Here is a 21239-nt window from a genome sequence, read left to right as displayed (position 1 = left end):
TCATTCACTACCGTGGATAGCATGATGGAATCTTTAGCCATGGATAAACCGCACACTGATGCTTTTACCGAGTGTTCTGAGGAACCTGGAGCTATGCGTCACTGTTTCATTGAATTCCTTCAACGTTTAAAGAAGAGAGAGAGAGAGAAGCGTTGTCTTACTATAACACTATGCCTGCTGACATACCAGTATTTTGCCCGAGACGGATTCCTCGTTTCCAAACATGCCTCTGAGCATCACGTTGACATGTAAACTTTGCAAAGTTCACATCAGGCTATACAGGGCTGGATTTCAAATAAAAAATGTTACACATGCATGAGACTCACTCCACTAAAATGTCTATTTTGTTGTACAATTAAAATTGTGACATTTTAGTCAAATAGAACCTTGTATATGACTGCATCTATTAAATGTAGTGTTTGTGTTAAAGTTTAGTTTGATGACTTGTACATTTAAGACATTCCTGAAGCAGGCAGAAATGTTTTGTGCAATCAGTGTTGTTTTCGTCGACTAAAACTAAGACGAAAAATGTTCGTCGACTACCTTTTTTCACTGACTAAAACTAAATAAAAACGAATCTATGATGACTAAAACTAAGACTAAATATACTGACAATTTCGTCAACAAATAAAAACTAGACTAAAATGTTAGGAAGGGACTAGTGGACAAGAGATCCAGTTTTATGCTGGGTTGCATGCTGCTAAGATTGTAGATCTGCTATTTTCAGCATGCAACCAAAGTGTAAAATATGTCATTACAACAACATCAAGGCCTGTCAAAACACATTTTAGTCGACTAAATCAACTGTAGATTTAGTCGACTAAAATCGTATGACATTTAGTCGACTAAAACTAGACTAAACACTAAACATTCCAGGTGACTAAAATGTGACTAAAACTAAGTGAAAACTATTCAAGAGACGACTAAAACTAAAATAGAAATTTGCTGCCAAAAACAACACTGCTAGCAATATGATGCTTGGTGTGAGCCTCCCTTTATAGTGACTTAAAGGACAACTTTAGTTTTTTTCAACCAAGGTTCATGTTTTAGGTTGTTATTAGAGAAACTAAAAGGTGAATGTAAATTTTCTTTCATTTGCTGCTTTCTTTCGTTTTAGGGATTTTCGCCGTTTTTGACAGGGGGTCATTCGAGCATGGGGCTAAATATGTATTTCTTTACAATTTTTTATGGCGATTTTTTTTTTAAATTATTTACTATAGTCCTAATAAACCCCAAGAAATTACATCTGGCCACAAAAGATCACAGGATCTATTGAATGTGACAAACTGACATATTGAGCCTATACACACAGTATAAGCCTTCCCCCAGTATAGGCTACCTTCACATTCAGTAGATCCTGTGATCTTCTGTGGTCAGATGTAATTTCCTGGGGTTTATTAGGACTATAGTAAATAATAATAAAAGAAATCGCCATAACATTTTGTCAAAAAATACATATTTAGCCCCATGCTCGAATGCCCCCGCCCCCCTGTCAAAAAGAACTAAAATCCCTAAAACGAAAGAAAGCAGCAAATGAAAAAGAAATAACACTCATATTTTAGTTTCTCTAATAACAACCTAAAACATGAACCTTGGTTGAAAAAAACTAAAGTTGTCCTTTAACTAATGCATTATATAACCTTGATTGTAATGCATTATTTTACAATGTGTTATAATTGCATTGTGTGCTTATAACAGTAGGCTAATTATACAGTGTTATAAGCAGATTACATGTAATGCTTGACCATAATACACTTTATAATGTGTTTGGATTATTGATATGAAGGATTATGAGTTATTATACTCAGTGCAAGTATAATTATGCAGTTAATTAAGACGATTATAATGTCCTATAAGTAGGCCTATATGTTTATAATGCATTAGACATGGGATATCTTATACAAAGTGCTATCAATATTGTTTTACCATGCACATATATATATATATATATATATATATATATGTGTTAAAAGGTTTTGAATATCAGACTTTTTATAGCATACCAACTGTAGGATATTGTTTAAAGTTAACTTTAGGAAAATAAATGAGACTAAATTATTGGAAATGGTTAATGTATTACTATTAGCCTATTAAATTGTTATAAGTGAGTAAATTATTTTTTTAAACTATGCAAAATTAAAACTTGCAAAATCAAATGAGTCATTCGGCAGATGAGTCATCTTACCCCTTGACTTTTTTTTAAGAAGAGATATTTTCATGGCCCTCTGTTATAGATGCATACTTATTTAACATGACATCCTGAAATAAGGGTAGAATGTTTAGAACTTTAGATATAATTAGAGGACAACATTTGTGGAATCGGCCTCAGGTCTTTAATGGTATATTAAGTGTTTGTTTGTTAAACAGGGCCAGTTTAAGTGAAGTGTGTTTATGTGTAAAGTAGGCTTTGTTTGCTGTGAACACACGAACACCACACAAAACATTCTCTCGCTCTCTCTCTCTCACACACGCACACAAATCCATGCAAACTGCAAAGATAAAGATACATTAAATAGCAATTTATTGTATTGACATCTCTCTCTCTCTCTCTCTCACACACACACACGTCACACACACTCTCTCTCTCTCTGTGTCTCTCTCCTCTCTGACACAGAATCTGTGTCATCACGCCATTGGAATCTCCGCCAGCTGCGCAGCCTCACCACCACCCGGGTATTCCTTCCGTTCGTATCTACGCGGATTTAGTGGATTTATTTATTTAATTGCACATTATATAACTCAGCAGCGACACAGAAGAACACACACACACTGACTCCATCTCTCCAATCGACAAAACGCGCGCCGAACTGCAGCAAAGAAGTAAGTCAAACATTTAATAACAAAAGGCTGTCTGCAGGGAGTATCCATCCGTGGCATGCCTTCAGCCATGGCTATTGTTTGGGGCTGGATTTGTTCCGACTGCATGCTTGGCATACAGATCGTGACTGAATGATGAATGAATGACAGACGGACGGACGGACGGACGGACGGTGTGTTTGGTGAATCTATAGCGATATGTCACATTTATTTTTGCAGAATTTGCCCACCGACTATAGTGCTAAATCGTCTGATTTACAGTTGAGTGGAGAGAGAGAGAGAGAGAGAGAGATATAAAACCAGTTATTGTTTTGGATTCCTTGAAATGATATTCTGAGAGAATTATAATGTTACGGAAAGACTCGATGGTTCTGGGGATAAAAATGGAGCAATCACGCCCACAGCATGATGAATCATGGGCTCTAGAAAGGAGAGAAACAAAGTGTTGTGACACACTGTCACGCTGTCACGCTTATATGCATCAGTGTGTGGTGCCTTTTCTCCAAAAAAAATCAGACATGATTTTTTTTATTTCACGCCTACTACACACAAATGTAATGTTTTGGTCTTCTGGGCGATTCGTTGAGCCAATGGCAATGCAGGGATCGCACCGTGACGTCAGCAACACACCACTTGACTCAAGACAGTGTGAGTGTGGCAGTATAGTGGCGTTTTGCAGCGGCTCTGACGTCACGATGCCACCGTGTGTAACCTTGATGATGGCAGCAGAGGAGTGGGTGTATAGGTCTATACTCTAAGGTGTACTTAGCAGGGACCAAGGAAGGGAAAACAGACCCATCTAATAATTTAGGGCCCAAGCTACTATGCCTCTTGCCTCGCCTTCCTTTTTGCTATTAAGCTATGCCCTCGTGGCACATTAGCCTATTAAATACACTACAGTCTTGTCTCTTATTATAGCCTATTTTCAGATGATGATGATTATAGCCTGAGGTTGCAATGAGCAGCCAGTGTTTATTGTCTTGTTGTGTGGGATTATGGACATCAGCTGGTTAGGGTAAAAAAAAAAAACTGTATTAATGAGGTCTTTTTTAAGGGCTCCCTTTTTCTTTGCCCTTGAACAACGTCGTGGATCACCTTTAAAACCTTCATTCACCACTTTCATATTATAGAAGATGAGAAATTAATTGCAACTCTCGTCGTCATTAATTCACTTAACTGAAGGGCATGTGCTCGTAGATCTGGTGTTTAGCATTCATGGGCTACACTGGACGCCAACCGGCGGTCACTCCTTTTTCCACATGCTGTGTTGGACCATTGCCAAATGAGCCAAAGGGGAATTTCCCTGGGATTCAACAACCCAACGGAAATAGCTGTTCCTTTCAGTGTTTCTAAAAAAAAAAGGATACTACTGATGATAGCTGACACTAGTGTGGACACAGACAAATGTACCTGCTTTCTTTTACCACTTTTATTACCACTCCAATCAGTTGAAAACCATGTTATCATGTCCTATATAATAATAATAATAATAATAATAATAATATCTCAAACTTATATAGCGCTTTTATGAGTACCCAAAGACGCTTTACATGGGGGGTCTTTACAGAGATAACACAAAAAACAACTTTTATTAGAAAAATGAATGATCACTAGAAGCTAAAAAACATTAAAAGACAGTGAAAAGGGTTAGCTATAGTGAAGGCAATGTTGAAGAGGTGGGTCTTGAGGGCGGTTTTGAAGGTTTGGAGGGTGGGGGCATCTCTGAGTGCCTTAGGGAGGGCATTCCACAGGGTTGGGGCACTGCAAAGGAAAGTGCTCTGTCACCCCCATGTCCGGGAGTTTGGTCTTGGGGACGTCGAGGAGGTTTGCGTCACCAGACCTGAGGGAGCGGGAGGGAGGGGACATGACGTTTGAGGAGGTCACAGAGGTATGGGGGAGCCAGGTTGTGTAGTGCTTTGTAGGTGTTCAGGAGGGTTTTGAAGTGGATTTTGTGGTTTGACCGGTATATATATATGTGTCTCTTGTTCTCTCCCCTTTCATAGCTCAAAGTCCCCCTGACAGCCTTGGAAGTGACAGCGGTGAGCCGGTGACCGGTGGTATAATCGGTTGCCTTCTGACAGCGGTCGCAGGAAAACACGACCCGAGCGAGACGCTAAAAAACGACAGCCAGGCGGTGTCAGCGGTTCCTCGGCAGCCCGTGAGGAGCAGTGAGTGAGTGAGTGACAGCCGTCAGGGAAACCCAGACGGCAGCAGCAGCAGCTGTGTTGTTGTTTTTGGCAGCAAATTTAAGATTTTAGTTTTAGTCATAGTCTCTCGAATAGTTTTCCTTTTAGTTTTAGTCACATTTTAGTCACCTGGAATGTTTTAGTGTTTAGTCGACTCAATCTGCAGTTGATTTAACCCATTCTGAACGGGCACCCATTTTGGTGTTGGCATCATGTTATGCTTTAGCTATTTAAAAATAGCAGATCTACAAGCTCATATCGCGCCACCGAGTGGCGCGATACGAGCTTGTAGGTCTGCTATTTTTGAAAAATCGAAGAGCGACTGATTTTTAAAAAATCTGATCTCAGGTCAGAATGGGTTCATCAGACCAGTGTGTGTCCGGCGGAAACCTCGTATGAATCTGATCTCAGGTCAGAATGGGTTAATCGAACAAAGTGTATTTTGGCGGTGCCTTGATGCCGTCGTAATGACGCCGTCGTCGCTTGCTGAAAATAGCCGATCTACAAGCTTGTAGATCGGCTATTTTCAGCATGCAATTAATTGTAAAATGACTTGTACTGGATCTCTTGTCCACTATAGTCCCTTCCTAACATTTTAGTCTAGTTTTTATTCGTCGACGAAATTGTCGGTATATTTAGTCTTAGTTTTAGTCATCATAGCTTAGTTTTTTTATTTAGTTTCCATTTAGTTTTCGTCAGTGGAAAAAAAGGTAGTCAACGAACATTTTGCGTCTTATAGTTTTAGTCGACGAAAACGACACTGCAAGCAGGCAGCACCGTATACTATACACCAGGGGTCCTCAACTAGAAATGAAGGTCCACAATATTTTTTTGAATAAGACCGAGGTCCGGTCCCATGCGCGGCGTCCATCGGAGAGCGGGGCTCTATGCCCGTTTAGTATGGTCAAGCCAAGCTTATACAAATCAGATCCCCTTCCAACCAACCAATAATGGGGTGCAGAGTGCAGGCCCGGAGTGGAACTCCAAATCAGGCCGGGAGTTACACGCCCTGGCAGGCCACACTGTGCGCGCGCATAGCGCGCGCCAGAATTTTGGAGGCCCTTGGGGGACATTTTGGGGGCCTTTGCAGCAATTTCACATGAGAAATGTACCATCTGATGTTATTTATAATATTAAAACATTCTTTTTTTGTTTTTGGGTGGTCCGCAAAGAGGTGGTCCGCCAGTTGAGTACCCCTGCTATACACCATGTACAACCCAGATTCGGCACAAACAAGGGACTCAATTATTTTAGCTCCTATGCCACCAAAATGTGGAACGCCCTACCAACTGTCATTAAGACATGTGAATCCCTTGACTCCTTCAAAACCGCTCTCAAAGGGCACCTACGGACGGCTGCAATTCTAAACTGGCCCCCGTAAAATCTGAAACCCCCCCCACCCCCCCACCCCCCTTTTCCCTCACTGTGTATGTTTATTTTCCCTTTTTACCTCCATTATGATGAATTCCTGTTCTGTTCTTTGTCTATATAGAAGTGTCTATTTGTACGTCTCTAAATGTTTTGATGAATTGAACATGGTGGACCCTCTTGTAAACAAGTGTAATGCTTAATTGGGTCGTCCACTCACAGTTAACAGTCTTTGTATTGAGTTTGTGCTGGAAATGTTACTGTAATTCTGCAAACTGTTAATACATATTTCAATCAATCAATCAATCAAACGTTGCGTTTCACAAATGTTGCACTTCATTCCTTTGCCCTCCAGAGAGAGATGGCGGACCCCAGCCTGGCGTCGCCGTCGGGGACCCCCCTGCGCTCCCCCACCTCCTCCCTGTCCCTCTCCTTCCCCTTCCTGAGGGAGGGGAGCCGCGTGTGGGACGAGGGGGGAGAGCAGCCCCCCCATCGTCCCCGGGAGCTCCCCAGCCCGCTGCCGACCAAGCGCAACCGCACGTACTCTGCGTGAGTATAGAGAACTCTCCGTTTTAAACCATTCCGGGGCGGGAATAACCCCTTTTGGTTGTTTTAAGGCATCAGGTTATACTTTAGCTATTGAAAAATAGCAGATCTACAAGCTCATAGCGCGGCACCGAGTGCCGCGCTACGAGCTTGTAGGTCTGCTATTTTAGAAAGATCGTGAAAATGTGGTGCAAATCTTTGAATATATATTCTTTCATGAGTGAACGTTTATAACTCAAATCTTTGCTTCTGGGAGGGGTCCCTGGAACGACATATTTTCAGACGGGGATCGGCTGCCAATTACATATCATTTTTGGGGTTCTTTACATGAAATATAACCACTGACATAGAAACATAGGTATTTCAGAAAACTGTCATGATTTAGAAGACATTTTTAAAATTTCGATGTCAGGCCTAAGTGGGTTAAAAATTCAAATGTATTTAAGTCCTGAGACGTCACTCGCTCATCCCCTGGTTTAGGCGGAAGTAATTTCTCTATGGAGAATAACATTGGGTCATCTTAAAGGTGTCTCATATAAGAAGTGTGGTCCAAACTGTCTCTGCGATATTGTCTCTGTATCGTTTACGACAGTCAGTCACTCATATTTGATAGTCTGTTTCTAGCGAAAATGTAACTAGTGACATTAGTGTTTTCTCGCAGTCAGTTGATATGATTCTTTATATCCATATGAGATGATTTGTTTACTTTTCAAACAGTTCTTATATGAGGCGATCTGAGATCTCCCTATGGGGATTATAATACAAATGCAAACAATCACACCTGTGTGAAGTGAGTGAGTGGGTCCCCGGGGGGTCCCTGGAAGTTCCAGGGGGGCCGGGCCGAATCCGGCGAGCCGTACCACGTCCGGTTGAGAAATGACCGTGTGGGGGTCCCTCTACTGTACTGTACTGGCACACCCGAAATCATCATAATATACAGTTAATATGTGCGCTTGTGTGTGTGTGTGTGTGTGTGTGTGTGTGTTAGTTAGGTTGCACACAGGTGGTGAAAAACAACCATGCTGTTTTCATGCTCATACCCAGCCAGGCACCCACCCAGCCAGCCAGCCACACACAGCTTCGTAAGGGAGTGGTTTGCGCCACTCAAAAAAATACACAAACCTGTGGAATTGGCGCCCTCTAGCGATATTGACGCCAGACTTTGGTAACAGTGTCACATGCCGGAAATCTGTTATTTTCAACAAGCGATGCAACAAATCATAAATTAGACTTCCCTGGTTACATTCTTGGTGTTGACGGGGTCCAGTCTGCAGTCCTGTGCAGGAGTATGGTCCAATGAGGGCTGACAGCGGCGTCTTTCCTCTGCCACTGGGAAAGCTCTCTCCTAATCAATCAATTAATTAATTCCTGTCTTTGTGGAAACATTCAGCTTAAATCGGCATACAATGTGACGGGCTTAAAAGGATGGGGAAAAAAGAACATTGCTGTGGTATGACATCTAACTAATAATTCACTCAATGTCTGTCTGTCTGTCTGTCTGTCTGTCTGTCTGTCTGTCTGTCTGTCTGTCTGTCTGTCTGTCTGTCTGTCTGTCTGTCTGTCTGTCTGTCTGTCTGTCTGTCTGTCTGTCTGTCTGTCTGTCTGTCTGTCTGTCTGTCTGTCTGTCTGTCTGTCTGTCTGTCTGTCTGTCTGTCTGTCTGTCTGTCTGTCTGTCTGTCTGTCTGTCTGTCTGTCTGTCTGTCTGTCTGTCTGTCTGTCTGTCTGTCTGTCTGTCTGTCTGTCTGTCTGTCTGTCTGTCTGTCTGTCTGTCTGTCTGTCTGTCTGTCTGTCTGTCTGTCTGTCTGTCTGTCTGTCTGTCTGTCTGTCTGTCTGTCTGTCTGTCTGTCTGTCTGTCTGTCTGTCTGTCTGTCTGTCTGTCTGTCTGTCTGTCTGTCTGTCTGTCTGTCTGTCTGTCTGTCTGTCTGTCTGTCTGTCTGTCTGTCTGTCTGTCTGAATGAATGTCTGAAACACTGTCGTAGCTCCTCCCTGGCTGCACCAATCGCTCCGAGTTTTCACACAGGCATTGACCATAATATTACGGAGGTCTTAACGAAGACCCTTCTTTCAAATTAACATATTATTTTAGTAGTGAATAAAAATTCCCATCGACTTACATGGGAAAATGCAAAAACTCACATCAACTCTGTTTTAAAACATTTGTTGCAAAAACACAAACTTTTTGGGGTATAAATCCCCTCTACTTACACATGATCACCAGACTGATTACACCTCAAAATACATACATCAATAATCGGATCTATTACATCGCTGTACCCACACTGTACATCATTTGGTGTTCATATATTAATAACGGGTAAGGACTAGTTGTATAAACAAACAAATTTGCGTTTTCAAAATCAGAATCAAAATGAACTTTATTGTTACATCATGTGATTACAGGTGTGATAGAGTGGGTGAAAATATTTTGTGCAAGCTCTCAACTAAATGCAGAGCTGCAAAAACTTTTGAAGGACCTTAAAAAAAATGGATTACCTTTTTGAATAGTTAATAGTTATCTTGTATCTATTGTTTGAGAAGTCGATTGTCCTAGTATTCTTTTCCTGAATGTGTTTCCAATTTGGTAGTGAAATACATGTCATAATAAGTAACAGTTCAGTTGAGTTTTTCATTGTTATTGACAGTTCTTGTTTATCCATCCGGGTGACTGTGGCTCAGGAGGTCGGCGGTTCGAATCCCGGCTCCTCCTGTCTACATGTCGAAGTGTCCTTGAGCAAGGACACTGAACCCCAAATTGCTCCCGATGTGCTGGTTGGTGCCTTGCATGGTTTCCGCCGCAATCGGTGTATGGTTAAGAAAATTGTGTCTGACCCCTCCCATGTACTATACCCTGAGTATCGGCTAATGCCATCAGGTAGGAGGTACGAGGTCCATGCGTGCAAATACAATAGGTACAAGCATTCCTTTGTCCCTCTGTCAATCACACTCCTTAACAGTTTCCGTGCTTTGAATGGATTACTCCAGGTTAATGTCGCTGCCATATCGGACATACGCGACTTTTGTTTTATGTGTTTAATCCGCCGCAATGTAAAAAATAAATAGAAAATCCTTCTTCGCCGCGGAGATAGAGAGTAGATGCATCTGTTTTGATGAGGAAAACGGAAATCGTCACATGCTGTGGGCTGCTAGGGCTTCTGGGAAATTGAGGCCAATGCAAACGAATGGGGTTCAACGCCTCATGGAGGAGGCTCCTGTGCTGCGTCTTCCGGGTGTACCAAGATGGCGGGTGGTCCGGCCGTTCATAACAAACGGGGGAAGCTTTTTTCGCTCGATTTTCGCGGATTAAAAGCCCAAATAATTCAGCGTATGCTCTAAAGGTAATACAACAATCTCGGCAGTGAAGGGGGGTTGATTAAAAGTCTGGTAAATCGTTTTCCGCAGTCAAACTGTTAACAGAGTCCTTGCAGAGGGCAGACAGGGTAGGGGTCGAAGGTTATGAGGTGATGTTCTTCCTTTTTTGCACTAGGTATGTTGGTGTGTGTTTTTTTTTAAATGTTGTACGGTTCACTGTGTGCCTTTGTTGTATTGTATTGTATTGTATTGTATTGTATTGTATGCTGCAGAGCGGGTCCTTGGGGTCCAAAATAAAGAAACCTTGAATGTGTGTGTGAATGGGTGAATTTAATGCACAATCTATGTATAGCGCCTTGGATAAATGTGCTATATATATAAATGCACCATTTATCCATACATGTAACTTACTCTTTGTGTGTCTCTCCCCCCCCCCCCCTCTCTCTCTGTCTCTCTCTCAGTACGGTGCGAGCTCACTCAGGACCAGCATATAAAGGTGTGTGTAAGAACTTCTCCAGGTCACAGGGTCACGGGTTCCTCCGCCCCACCCACGGAGGGGAGGACGTCTTTGTTCACATCTCAGAGTGAGTCCGTTCTTTCTTTTTTTTTTACTTCCAACACTTATACAATAACGAAGTGAAAACATGTATCATTTTTTTTATGTTTCTGCATTTATTAACCCATTTTGGGCGCGGGAACCCCTTTTGGTGTTTTAAAGCATGATGTTATACTTTAGTTTAGCTATTGAAAAATAGCAGATCTACAAGACCTTCAGACCTTCCGTCTGCTATTTTTGAAGAATCGTGAAAATGTGCCTCAAATCTTTGAATATATATTTTACAGATGAACATTTTAACTCAAATCTTTGCCTCTGGGAGGGGGGTCCCTGGAACAACATATGTTCAGATGGGGGGGGGGGGGGGAGGCATATTACATATAATTGTGGGGGTCCTTGACATGAAATATTGAGCACCATTGATACAGAAACATGAGGTTTTTCAGAAATCTGTTTTTACAGACATCAGGCCTAAATGGGTTTAAAAATAAAACCTGCATTATTGCATTCATTTTCATATGGGGGGGGGGACCTTGTGAATCAATCAATCTTTATTTTTATTTGTCACATACATATTAAAAAAGTTCTTTAAAATGCAGTGAAATGTACGTAGGTCAGCCCCACAAAAGTGAGCAGTAAAACAGGACAAGAGGACTAAAACACTTCCAACCCTAAAAATAGCAAGACTATAATAAATTATTAAGTTAGACTGCAATAAATAATGTCCATAGAGGTATTAACCCATTCTGAACGGGCACCCATTTTGGTGTTAGCATCATGTTATGCTTTAGCTATTTAAAAATAGCAGATCTACAAGCTCATATCGCGCCACCGAGTGGCGCGATACGAGCTTGTAGGTCTGCTATTTTTGAAAAAAATCGAAGAACGACTGACATTTTTAGAATCTGATCTCAGGTCAGAATGGGTTAATCAGACCAGTGTGTGTCCGGCGGAAACCTCGTATGAATCTGATCTCAGGTCAGAATGGGTTAATGTCCAGTTCAATGTGAACTGCTTCTATTACAGCATCGAGGGGGAGTACGTCCCAGTAGAAACCTTGTCTCTGCTTCTATTACAGCATCGAGGGGGAGTACGTCCCAGTAGAAACCTTGTCTCTGCTTCTATTACAGCATCGAGGGGGAGTACGTCCCAGTAGAAACCTTTTTTCTGCTTCTATTACAGCATCGAGGGGGAGTACGTCCCAGTAGAAACCTTGTCTCTGCTTCTATTACAGCATCGAGGGGGAGTACGTCCCAGTAGAAACCTTGTCTCTGCTTCTATTACAGCATCGAGGGGGAGTACGTCCCAGTAGAAACCTTGTCTCTGCTTCTATTACAGCATCGAGGGGGAGTACGTCCCAGTAGAAACCTTGTCTCTGCTTCTATTACAGCATCGAGGGGGAGTACGTCCCAGTAGAAACCTTGTCTCTGCTTCTATTACAGCATCGAGGGGGAGTACGTCCCAGTAGAAACCTTGTCTCTGCTTCTATTACAGCATCGAGGGGGAGTACGTCCCAGTAGAAACCTTGTCTCTGCTTCTATTACAGCATCGAGGGGGAGTACGTCCCAGTAGAAACCTTGTCTCTGCTTCTATTACAGCATCGAGGGGGAGTACGTCCCAGTAGAAACCTTGTCTCTGCTTCTATTACAGCATCGAGGGGGAGTACGTCCCAGTAGAAACCTTGTTTCTGCTTCTATTACAGCATCGAGGGGGAGTACGTCCCAGTAGAAACCTTGTCTCTGCTTCCATTACAGCATCGAGGGGGAGTACGTCCCAGTAGAAACCTTGTCTCTGCTTCTAATACAGCATCGAGGGGGAGTACGTCCCAGTAGAAACCATGTTTCTGCTTCTATTTCAGCATCGAGGGGGAGTACGTCCCAGTAGAAACCTTGTCTCTGCTTCTATTACAGCATCGAGGGGGAGTACGTCCCAGTAGAAACCTTGTCTCTGCTTCTATTACAGCATCGAGGGGGAGTACGTCCCAGTAGAAACCTTGTCTCTGCTTCTATTTCAGCATCGAGGGGGAGTACGTCCCAGTAGAAACCTTGTTTCTGCTTCTATTACAGCATCGAGGGGGAGTACGTCCCAGTAGAAACCTTGTCTCTGCTTCCATTACAGCATCGAGGGGGAGTACGTCCCAGTAGAAACCTTGTTTCTGCTTCTATTACAGCATCGAGGGGGAGTACGTCCCAGTAGAAACCTTGTCTCTGCTTCTATTACAGCATCGAGGGGGAGTACGTCCCAGTAGAAACCTTGTCTCTGCTTCTATTACAGCATCGAGGGGGAGTACGTCCCAGTAGAAACCTTGTCTCTGTTTCTATTACAGCATCGAGGGGGAGTACGTCCCAGTAGAAACCTTGTTTCTGCTTCTATTACAGCATCGAGGGGGAGTACGTCCCAGTAGAAACCTTGTTTCTGCTTCCATTACAGCATCGAGGGGGAGTACGTCCCAGTAGAAACCTTGTTTCTGCTTCTATTTCAGCATCGAGGGGGAGTACGTCCCAGTAGAAACCTTGTTTCTGCTTCCATTACAGCATCGAGGGGGAGTACGTCCCAGTAGAAACCTTGTTTCTGCTTCTATTTCAGCATCGAGGGGGAGTACGTCCCAGTAGAAACCTTGTCTCTGCTTCCATTACAGCATCGAGGGGGAGTACGTCCCAGTAGAAACCTTGTCTCTGCTTCTATTACAGCATCGAGGGGGAGTACGTCCCAGTAGAAACCTTGTTTCTGCTTCTATTACAGCATGGAGGGGGAGTACGTCCCAGTAGAAACCTTGTCTCTGCTTCTATTACAGCATCGAGGGGGAGTACGTCCCAGTAGAAACCTTGTTTCTGCTTCTATTACAGCATCGAGGGGGAGTACGTCCCAGTAGAAACCTTGCTTCTGCTTCTATTACAGCATCGAGGGGGAGTACGTCCCAGTAGAAACCTTGTCTCTGCTTCTATTACAGCATCGAGGGGGAGTACGTCCCAGTAGAAACCTTGTTTCTGCTTCTATTACAGCATCGAGGGGGAGTACGTCCCAGTAGAAACCTTGCTTCTGCTTCTATTACAGCATCGAGGGGGAGTACGTCCCAGTAGAAACCTTGTCTCTGCTTCTATTACAGCATCGAGGGGGAGTACGTCCCAGTAGAAACCTTGTTTCTACAGCATCGAGGGGGAGTACGTCCCAGTAGAAACCTTGTCTCTGCTTCTATTACAGCATCGAGGGGGAGTACGTCCCAGTAGAAACCTTGTCTCTGCTTCTATTACAGCATCGAGGGGGAGTACGTCCCAGTAGAAACCTTGTCTCTGCTTCTGTTACAGCATCGAGGGGGAGTACGTCCCAGTAGAAACCTTGTTTCTGCTTCTATTACAGCATCGAGGGGGAGTACGTCCCAGTAGAAACCTTGTTTCTGCTTCTATTACAGCATCGAGGGGGAGTACGTCCCAGTAGAAACCTTGTCTCTGCTTCTATTACAGCATCGAGGGGGAGTACGTCCCAGTAGAAACCTTGTCTCTGCTTCTATTACAGCATCGAGGGGGGGTACGTCCCAGTAGAAACCTTGTCTCTGCTTCTATTACAGCATCGAGGGGGAGTACGTCCCAGTAGAAACCTTGTCTCTGCTTCTATTACATCATCGAGGGGGAGTACGTCCCAGTAGAAACCTTGTCTCTGCTTCTATTACAGCATCGAGGGGGAGGACGTCCCAGTAGAAACCTTGTCTCTGCTTCTATTACAGCATCGAGGGGGAGTACGTCCCAGTAGAAACCTTGTCTCTGCTTCTATTTCAGCATCGAGGGGGAGGACGTCCCAGTAGAAACCTTGTTTCTGCTTCCATTACAGCATCGAGGGGGAGTACGTCCCAGTAGAAACCTTGTCTCTGCTTCTATTACAGCATCGAGGGGGAGTACGTCCCAGTAGAAACCTTGTCTCTGCTTCTATTACAGCATCGAGGGGGAGTACGTCCCAGTAGAAACCTTGTCTCTGCTTCTATTACAGCATCGAGGGGGAGTACGTCGCAGTAGAAACCTTGTCTCTGCTTCTATTACAGCATCGAGGGGGAGTACGTCCCAGTAGAAACCTTGTCTCTGCTTCTATTACAGCATCGAGGGGGAGTACGTCCCAGTAGAAACCTTGTTTCTGCTTCTATTTCAGCATCGAGGGGGAGTACGTCCCAGTAGAAACCTTGTCTCTGCTTCTATTTCAGCATCGAGGGGGAGTACGTCCCAGTAGAAACCTTGTTTCTGCTTCTATTACAGCATCGAGGGGGAGTACGTCCCAGTAGAAACCTTGTCTCTGCTTCTATTTCAGCATCGAGGGGGAGTACGTCCCAGTAGAAACCTTGTCTCTGCTTCTATTTCAGCATCGAGGGGGAGTACGTCCCAGTAGAAACCTTGTCTCTGCTTCTATTTCAGCATCGAGGGGGAGTACGTCCCAGTAGAAACCTTGTCTCTGCTTCTATTTCAGCATCGAGGGGGAGTACGTCCCAGTAGAAACCTTGTCTCTGCTTCTATTACAGCATCGAGGGGGAGTACGTCCCAGTAGAAACCTTGTCTCTGCTTCTATTACAGCATCGAGGGGGAGTACGTCCCAGTAGAAACCTTGTCTCTGCTTCTATTACAGCATCGAGGGGGAGTACGTCCCAGTAGAAACCTTGTTTCTGCTTCTATTACAGCATCGAGGGGGAGTACGTCCCAGTAGAAACCTTGTCTCTTTCTTCTATTACAGCATCGAGGGGGAGTACGTCCCAGTAGAAACCTTGTTTCTGCTTCTATTACAGCATCGAGGGGGAGTACGTCCCAGTAGAAACCTTGTCTCTGCTTCTATTACAGCATCGAGGGGGAGTACGTCCCAGTAGAAACCTTGTCTCTGCTTCTATTACAGCATCGAGGGGGAGTACGTCCCAGTAGAAACCTTGTCTCTGCTTCTATTACAGCATCGAGGGGGAGTACGTCCCAGTAGAAACCTTGTCTCTGCTTCCATTACAGCATCGAGGGGGAGTACGTCCCAGTAGAAGGGGACGAGGTCACGTACAAGGTGTCCCGGGTCCCGCCCAAGAACCTGAAGGTGCAGGCGGTGGAGGTCAAGATCACGCATCTCAAATCTGGGACGAAACACGAGACCTGGTCCGGTCAGATCTTCAGCTCCGTGTAATAAGGCCTATATACCAGCCAGGTCAGAGGTCACACTGGATTCATTCATCACTCTATCGCACAGATCGACAAGCCCACAACGCATTGTGATGCTGCACGTGTTGTGAGCTTGTAGATTAGCCGTGTTCGGGAAAGGGGGGAGAATAAAAAAGTAAATCTTTGAAAATGGGACATATAAGCGGTTATGGGACTACTGTGGGGTCGTGTTGGGGTTTGGCTTGGAGAGGGGGGAGGGGGGGGGTGCATGAAGATGAGTGAGAGGTGCGGAGGAAAGCCTGAGACGGATTAACGCAGTTAAACACACCTCAAATTTATTTTCTTTCACCTATTTGTTAAGACACCGTATTTTACTATTTTCCCACGTTTTGACGGTTCCATTGCAGTCAAACTGTGGGGTAAAGACGCATTCCTTTGGTTGTTTGGACTGCAGGGAAATTAATTTGATTGATATCGGTTAAAATGTATCGGATCAGAACCAGGAATAGGTTTCAGAGGTTTATGTAGGGAAGAGTTTGTACTGTACGCGTGTCTTTCCTAGAGATGGACCCCGCATAGCCTGCCATGGTGCTTACGGAGCTTGATATACTGGCCATTAGGACCATGCAGTTATTCAAACGTAAGTTACGGTTTTAAGTAAGGTTTTTGCGTAAGTATAAGTTATAGTTGAGAAGAACGTGTTGTGGTCAAATGAAAGGCATGTATCAGCACCATTATAATTATTCCTCCTATACATGTACAGCCAAGTAGTTGCACACTTACGTACGTACGTATTAAACCGAAATAGATTTAAGGAACATTACGTTATGCTTTAGCTATTGAAAAATAGCAGATCTACAAGCTCATAGCGCGCCACCGAGTGGCGCGCTATGAGCTTGTAGGTCTGCTATTTTTGAAAAATCGAAGAACGACTGACATAGAAACATAGCTTTTTCAGAAAACTGTCAGGATGTAGAAGACATTTTTAGAATCTGATCTCAGGTCAGAATGGGTTAAAGCCTATACAGGATTGGTGTAAGCACCGGTGAGATGAGTTGTCTTATCCTACATTGATCACTTGTGTTTTCTTTTTATTTATTTTGTATTTATTTTTTTAAATAAATAAGTGCTGAGGTGAAATCCGAACTCAAAAATGAAGAAAGCGTAAGAACAAGTATAATGGAGGGAGTCATGGCTGAAGAGATGTGATGTTGACGTGGTGGAGGGAGTCATGGCTGAAGAGATGTGATGTTGACGTGGTGGTGTTGGAAAGAGGTTCAGAGCAGGACGTTTAGTGACGGCTTGCTGACAGTGTTTTGGTGCAGTACGTTTTGACTGGCTTTGGTTTGGGGACCCAAATGATATCTAAGGGCCGATTCATACTCCTATTTTACCGCTGTTTCGGCGCTGTAGTGCCGAAATGATTTCGGCTCGTCAGAAATTTTCAGTAGCACCGAAGAGCCGACTTTAGGACGGTACCCGCTCCCCCCGAACCTCAAATGACGTCACATTGTAGGCTCTACAGAGCCGAACCCACTTTTATTCGGCTCTAAAATAGGAGTATGAATCGGCCCTTATAGGCTTGACGTTGTGTTTATTAGCTATACCACAAGTGTTCTCCTAAATGAATTATTGCTTTGGGTTCCAACTCTTAGGTTGAAAAATCTTAGAGGGCAAGAAGTTGAACTGGCTATGATAAGATGGAAAGGGTAAGGGTTTTGAAGGATTTGAGATAAGTTAGAGTAAGTATTTTAGAAATGTAGTCTATGTCAGAAAGAGCAAGTGTGAAGGGAAACTGAGATTGAATAAGGCAAAAACACCAAGCATAGATGTTTGAAAACCTATTTATTTTTTACTGTGAATGGAAAAGTGAATATAAGTATTTTCCAGAGGAATGCATAACCGTGTCTGTATTTTCTCTTTTTGTTTTTTGTTATTGATTATTTATGTTATTTATTTTTGTCAATGATTTATGTAGATTTTTATGTTACATGAGAGATGGCTATCTTTACATTAAGGGTAATATAGTCCAAAAAAAACATTGCACTGAAAAGGTTTTGAACTTCCACGGAGAATAACCCATGATTTATGCTTGTTTTCACGTAGGTGTTGCACACTGAAAATAACAGCACATCACTCTGCAACACATTGTGAGCTTGTAGATCGACTATTTTCAGTGCACAACCCCCGGCGCACAACTAAGTATGAGTTAGCCCTAGAATGGCTCTTGTTGTTTCATACAGGAACCCCTTCACAATAAAAGTTTGACCATCCCGGGGTCCGTTACAGTATGTACAGTATTTCACATACAGAGCCATAGAACAGTCTGCTTAACTTCTATTCGTGTTGTAAATTGGCGGCCTAGATGTGATAAATGCTCCGTTTGTACTCGCCCATTAAATAATTCCAAAGACGTGGAGTGAAATATGGTCCTCTAGTTTTATATCGATGTGAAAGTTTTGGCACAAAACGTGTATTTAGCACATTTATCACATTTAGGCCGCCAATTTACAACCTGAATAGAAGTTAAGCAGACTGTTCTATGTATGCTCTGTATGTGAAATACTGTACATACTGTATGTAACAACAAGAGCCATTCTATAGGGCTAAGTATGAGTTACCCTCAACTGCCACACGTTTCGAGTTCAATTTGTCGTCCTGTTTGAAAAAGTCTCGTTTCAAAAGGTTTCAAGCCATGAATTGCTAAAAGAAAAAAAAACAACTTTCTAAACCATTTTCTATTGTTAGAGAAACAATATGTTACCTATCTGTGTGATTTCTTGAGCATAGTGTAACGGTGAACCACATAATTAATTTGTTGTCACTGAAATGTTGTAGTTTATTTATTATTTTATGTTAGCCTGGTATACTGTATACTGTGTGCCAGTTTCTACTGTAGCTACTGTATGCCATGCGTGTCTATGCATCTTGTCTGTCTGTCAATCTCACTGCCTGGATTTGTTCGACACGAGATGTTGTTGTGTTCAATTAGAATACAGATTCATTTCAATGTCACGTCAAAGAGCACTTTCTTTTGTGGACCAAAAGCCACCGTGGTGGTTTTATGCCATTATTACTTATCGAGCCTTGAAAGAACATTAAAGCATTTTATGATTCACATATTACGTGTCTTTATTGCTATGTAATTAACCTGTGTGTGTAGGCGATGGATGAAGATATATGGACCAAGAGGAAAGATTGTTGTTTTCTTAGGGCCTTAGACAATTATGTAGTATTGATTAATATTAATGTGCCTAGAGTGACATTTTGTTTAGTAGGTATGGGTGATATGGCTTTCAATTTAAAATGTCACAGTATTTTAAGGAATAACAATATTCAAAAAAACATAATTAATTTTAAGACCAAACTAACAAACCAATTATGAATCAGCATCAACATTGTCAAATAAACATTAGGTTATATTTTAACAAAGGAATCGGTAGTCTTTCTTCATGAAGATATAGTTTTAGTTGTAAATAATCTTTTTGGACTAGTCCATGTGCCCTCTCCCTACGCTCATTCTGTAGCTCCGAGATGAGGTCACACCCTGGGCCCCTCCCACCGCGGTTCAGAAACGGCGCATGTTTCCACAAGGAACGATTCTTACCCTTTTCTGCACAATGAATCCAAAAAGTGAAGGGGCAGAAAAGGTTTACACTAATTCAACCTTAGCAACGCCAAATAAAATCCAACTTTAAAAGGTTACACGAGCGTCAGAGCAGGTTGTTTAGCATGTTTTTCAAGGAAGTTGAAAAGCGTTAGCGCCTCCCCTGGTCGAACATTTCCAACTGACTTCAGTTCACTCGACATGCACGCGCACACGCGCGACTTCCTTGATAAACATGGAAGCGGCTGACTAAACAACCGCTGAAACGCTCGTGTAACCGTTTTAAACTGGGATTTTCTTGGACGTTGCTGAATTTGAATTGGTGTAAAACCTTTTTAGCTCTTCACTTTTTGGATTCATTGTGCAGAAAAGGGTAAGAAGCGTTCCTTGTGGAAACATGCGCGGTATTGCACAGCTGTTTCTCCTGACTGAGTTATTTGCCTGTTGACTGAGCAGATGGCTCAGTGCTCTGTGTGGCTACTGGCACAAATGACAGACCAATAGGCCTTGCAAATCCATCTCTGAATCTGTTCTTTCCAACTCTTGCTCAATTGCCCCACAGTGCCTGCTTTTTTTTTTTTGCAAAAGAAACATTGACCAAAAAGGTGTAGTGCCTACCCTTCTAACAAATAAATGGCTTTCATAGGTAAAATAATACAACAAAGCAAACAACAGAAGGGAAAAAAAACAAGAAAACAAAACAAAAACAAACAAACATAACATAAAACAAAAACAAAGACAGACAGGACAATACAGTTAACAGGAACAAGACAAAAAGAACAAAACAAAACTAGAAAACAAAACATATCAATGTTCTATATGTATCTACTATTTTTTAAATGTATATATTGTACTACAATTTTTTAGTTCGTCATCCAATCCATTCCACAGCTTGACCCCTCTGACCGATATGCACCTCTCTCTGATGTTTATTCTAGCATCTGTTTGTTTGAATATGGAAGTGCCTCTTAGGTTGTAGCGGCTCTCTCTAGGCCAGAACAGCTCTTGGATACAGCTCGGGAGCAGGTGATTGTGTGCCTTATACATTGTTATTGCGGTATTTAGATCTACTATATCTTGGAGTTTTAGGGTGTTTAAAAGCCAATGGGTTGGCCATGATACTGTAGCACGTTTGTCAGAGCATTAGATCACTACCATGCTCAGCAGTTGGCTGGATGTGTAACGCTAACCCCCCCTCCCATCTATCTACTGCTTAATTATATTAAACAAAATTTACGAATTACTTCACGTTATAAAAGTTATCTTATAAATTAAAGTTGCAATGAAAAACAACAACAAAGCAAAGTGTGCTAAAGGTATAAAGACCATTTTTGTTACATCCTTTATTTGAATAAATCACAGTTCATTACATCACAAGAAAGGGGCACCATTGGGCCATATACATGTTCAGTAAAATCATATATAAAAAAAAAGTTGTATTAAAATGAATTGACACAACATCACACAAAATACAGCTATCTTTCCTCGAAACATTTCAAAACAATGTGATTCACACAATTATGCTTGATGCAATATTATGATGACCAATCATATAATACTTTACAACAACGACCAGCAGTGACGATCGCTCAACGCCTCAGTGTTTAGGAGTGTCATAGTTTTCCCATAATCCTGCCATCTGTGCCCCTCACTCAATCATCAAATTCATGTTTTATAATGATCAATTAGTCACAAACAACGCCACTAATTCCTCGTCATAACCATAAACAAAGGGTTAC

The 21239-nt window shown here is 42.6% G+C and overlaps 1 protein-coding gene across 4 annotated transcripts; it reads left to right on the top strand.

Moving 5' to 3' along the window:
- Positions 1–4841: 4841 nt before the first annotated feature.
- Positions 4842–15931, top strand: csdc2b (cold shock domain containing C2, RNA binding b). Of its 4 annotated transcripts, none has more exons than XM_083779835.1 (4): positions 4842–4985; positions 6727–6920; positions 10688–10810; positions 15753–15931. In XM_083779835.1, the coding sequence occupies exons 2-4, from the start codon at positions 6733–6735 to the stop codon at positions 15916–15918; spliced, it is 477 nt and encodes a 158-aa protein (XP_083635961.1). In that variant the 5' UTR covers positions 4842–4985; positions 6727–6732; the 3' UTR covers positions 15919–15931. The 4 variants fall into 4 exon arrangements, with proteins under 4 accessions (XP_083635961.1, XP_083635960.1, XP_083635958.1 ...); XM_083779834.1 differs by having other exon boundaries at positions 4842–4989; XM_083779832.1 differs by having other exon boundaries at positions 4842–4993.
- The last annotated feature ends 5308 nt before the right edge of the window (positions 15932–21239 follow it).

Source organism: Protomyctophum parallelum (genome assembly GCF_964188405.1).
Source record: "Protomyctophum parallelum genome assembly, chromosome: 13".
Taxonomy (NCBI): Eukaryota; Metazoa; Chordata; class Actinopteri; order Myctophiformes; family Myctophidae; genus Protomyctophum; species Protomyctophum parallelum.
Note: the sequence above shows the minus strand (reverse complement) of the source record. Positions and strands in the feature narration are given on the sequence as shown.

Coding starts and splice junctions, on each gene's coding strand:
- csdc2b (XM_083779835.1), top strand. CDS start 6,733: ATGGCGGACCCCAGCCTGGCGTCGCCGTCGGGGACCCCCCTGCGCTCC. Junction 6,921..10,687: donor CGCAACCGCACGTACTCTGC/GTGAGTATAGAG, acceptor TCTCTCTCTCAG/TACGGTGCGAGCTCACTCAG. Junction 10,811..15,752: donor GTCTTTGTTCACATCTCAGA/GTGAGTCCGTTC, acceptor CTTCCATTACAG/CATCGAGGGGGAGTACGTCC.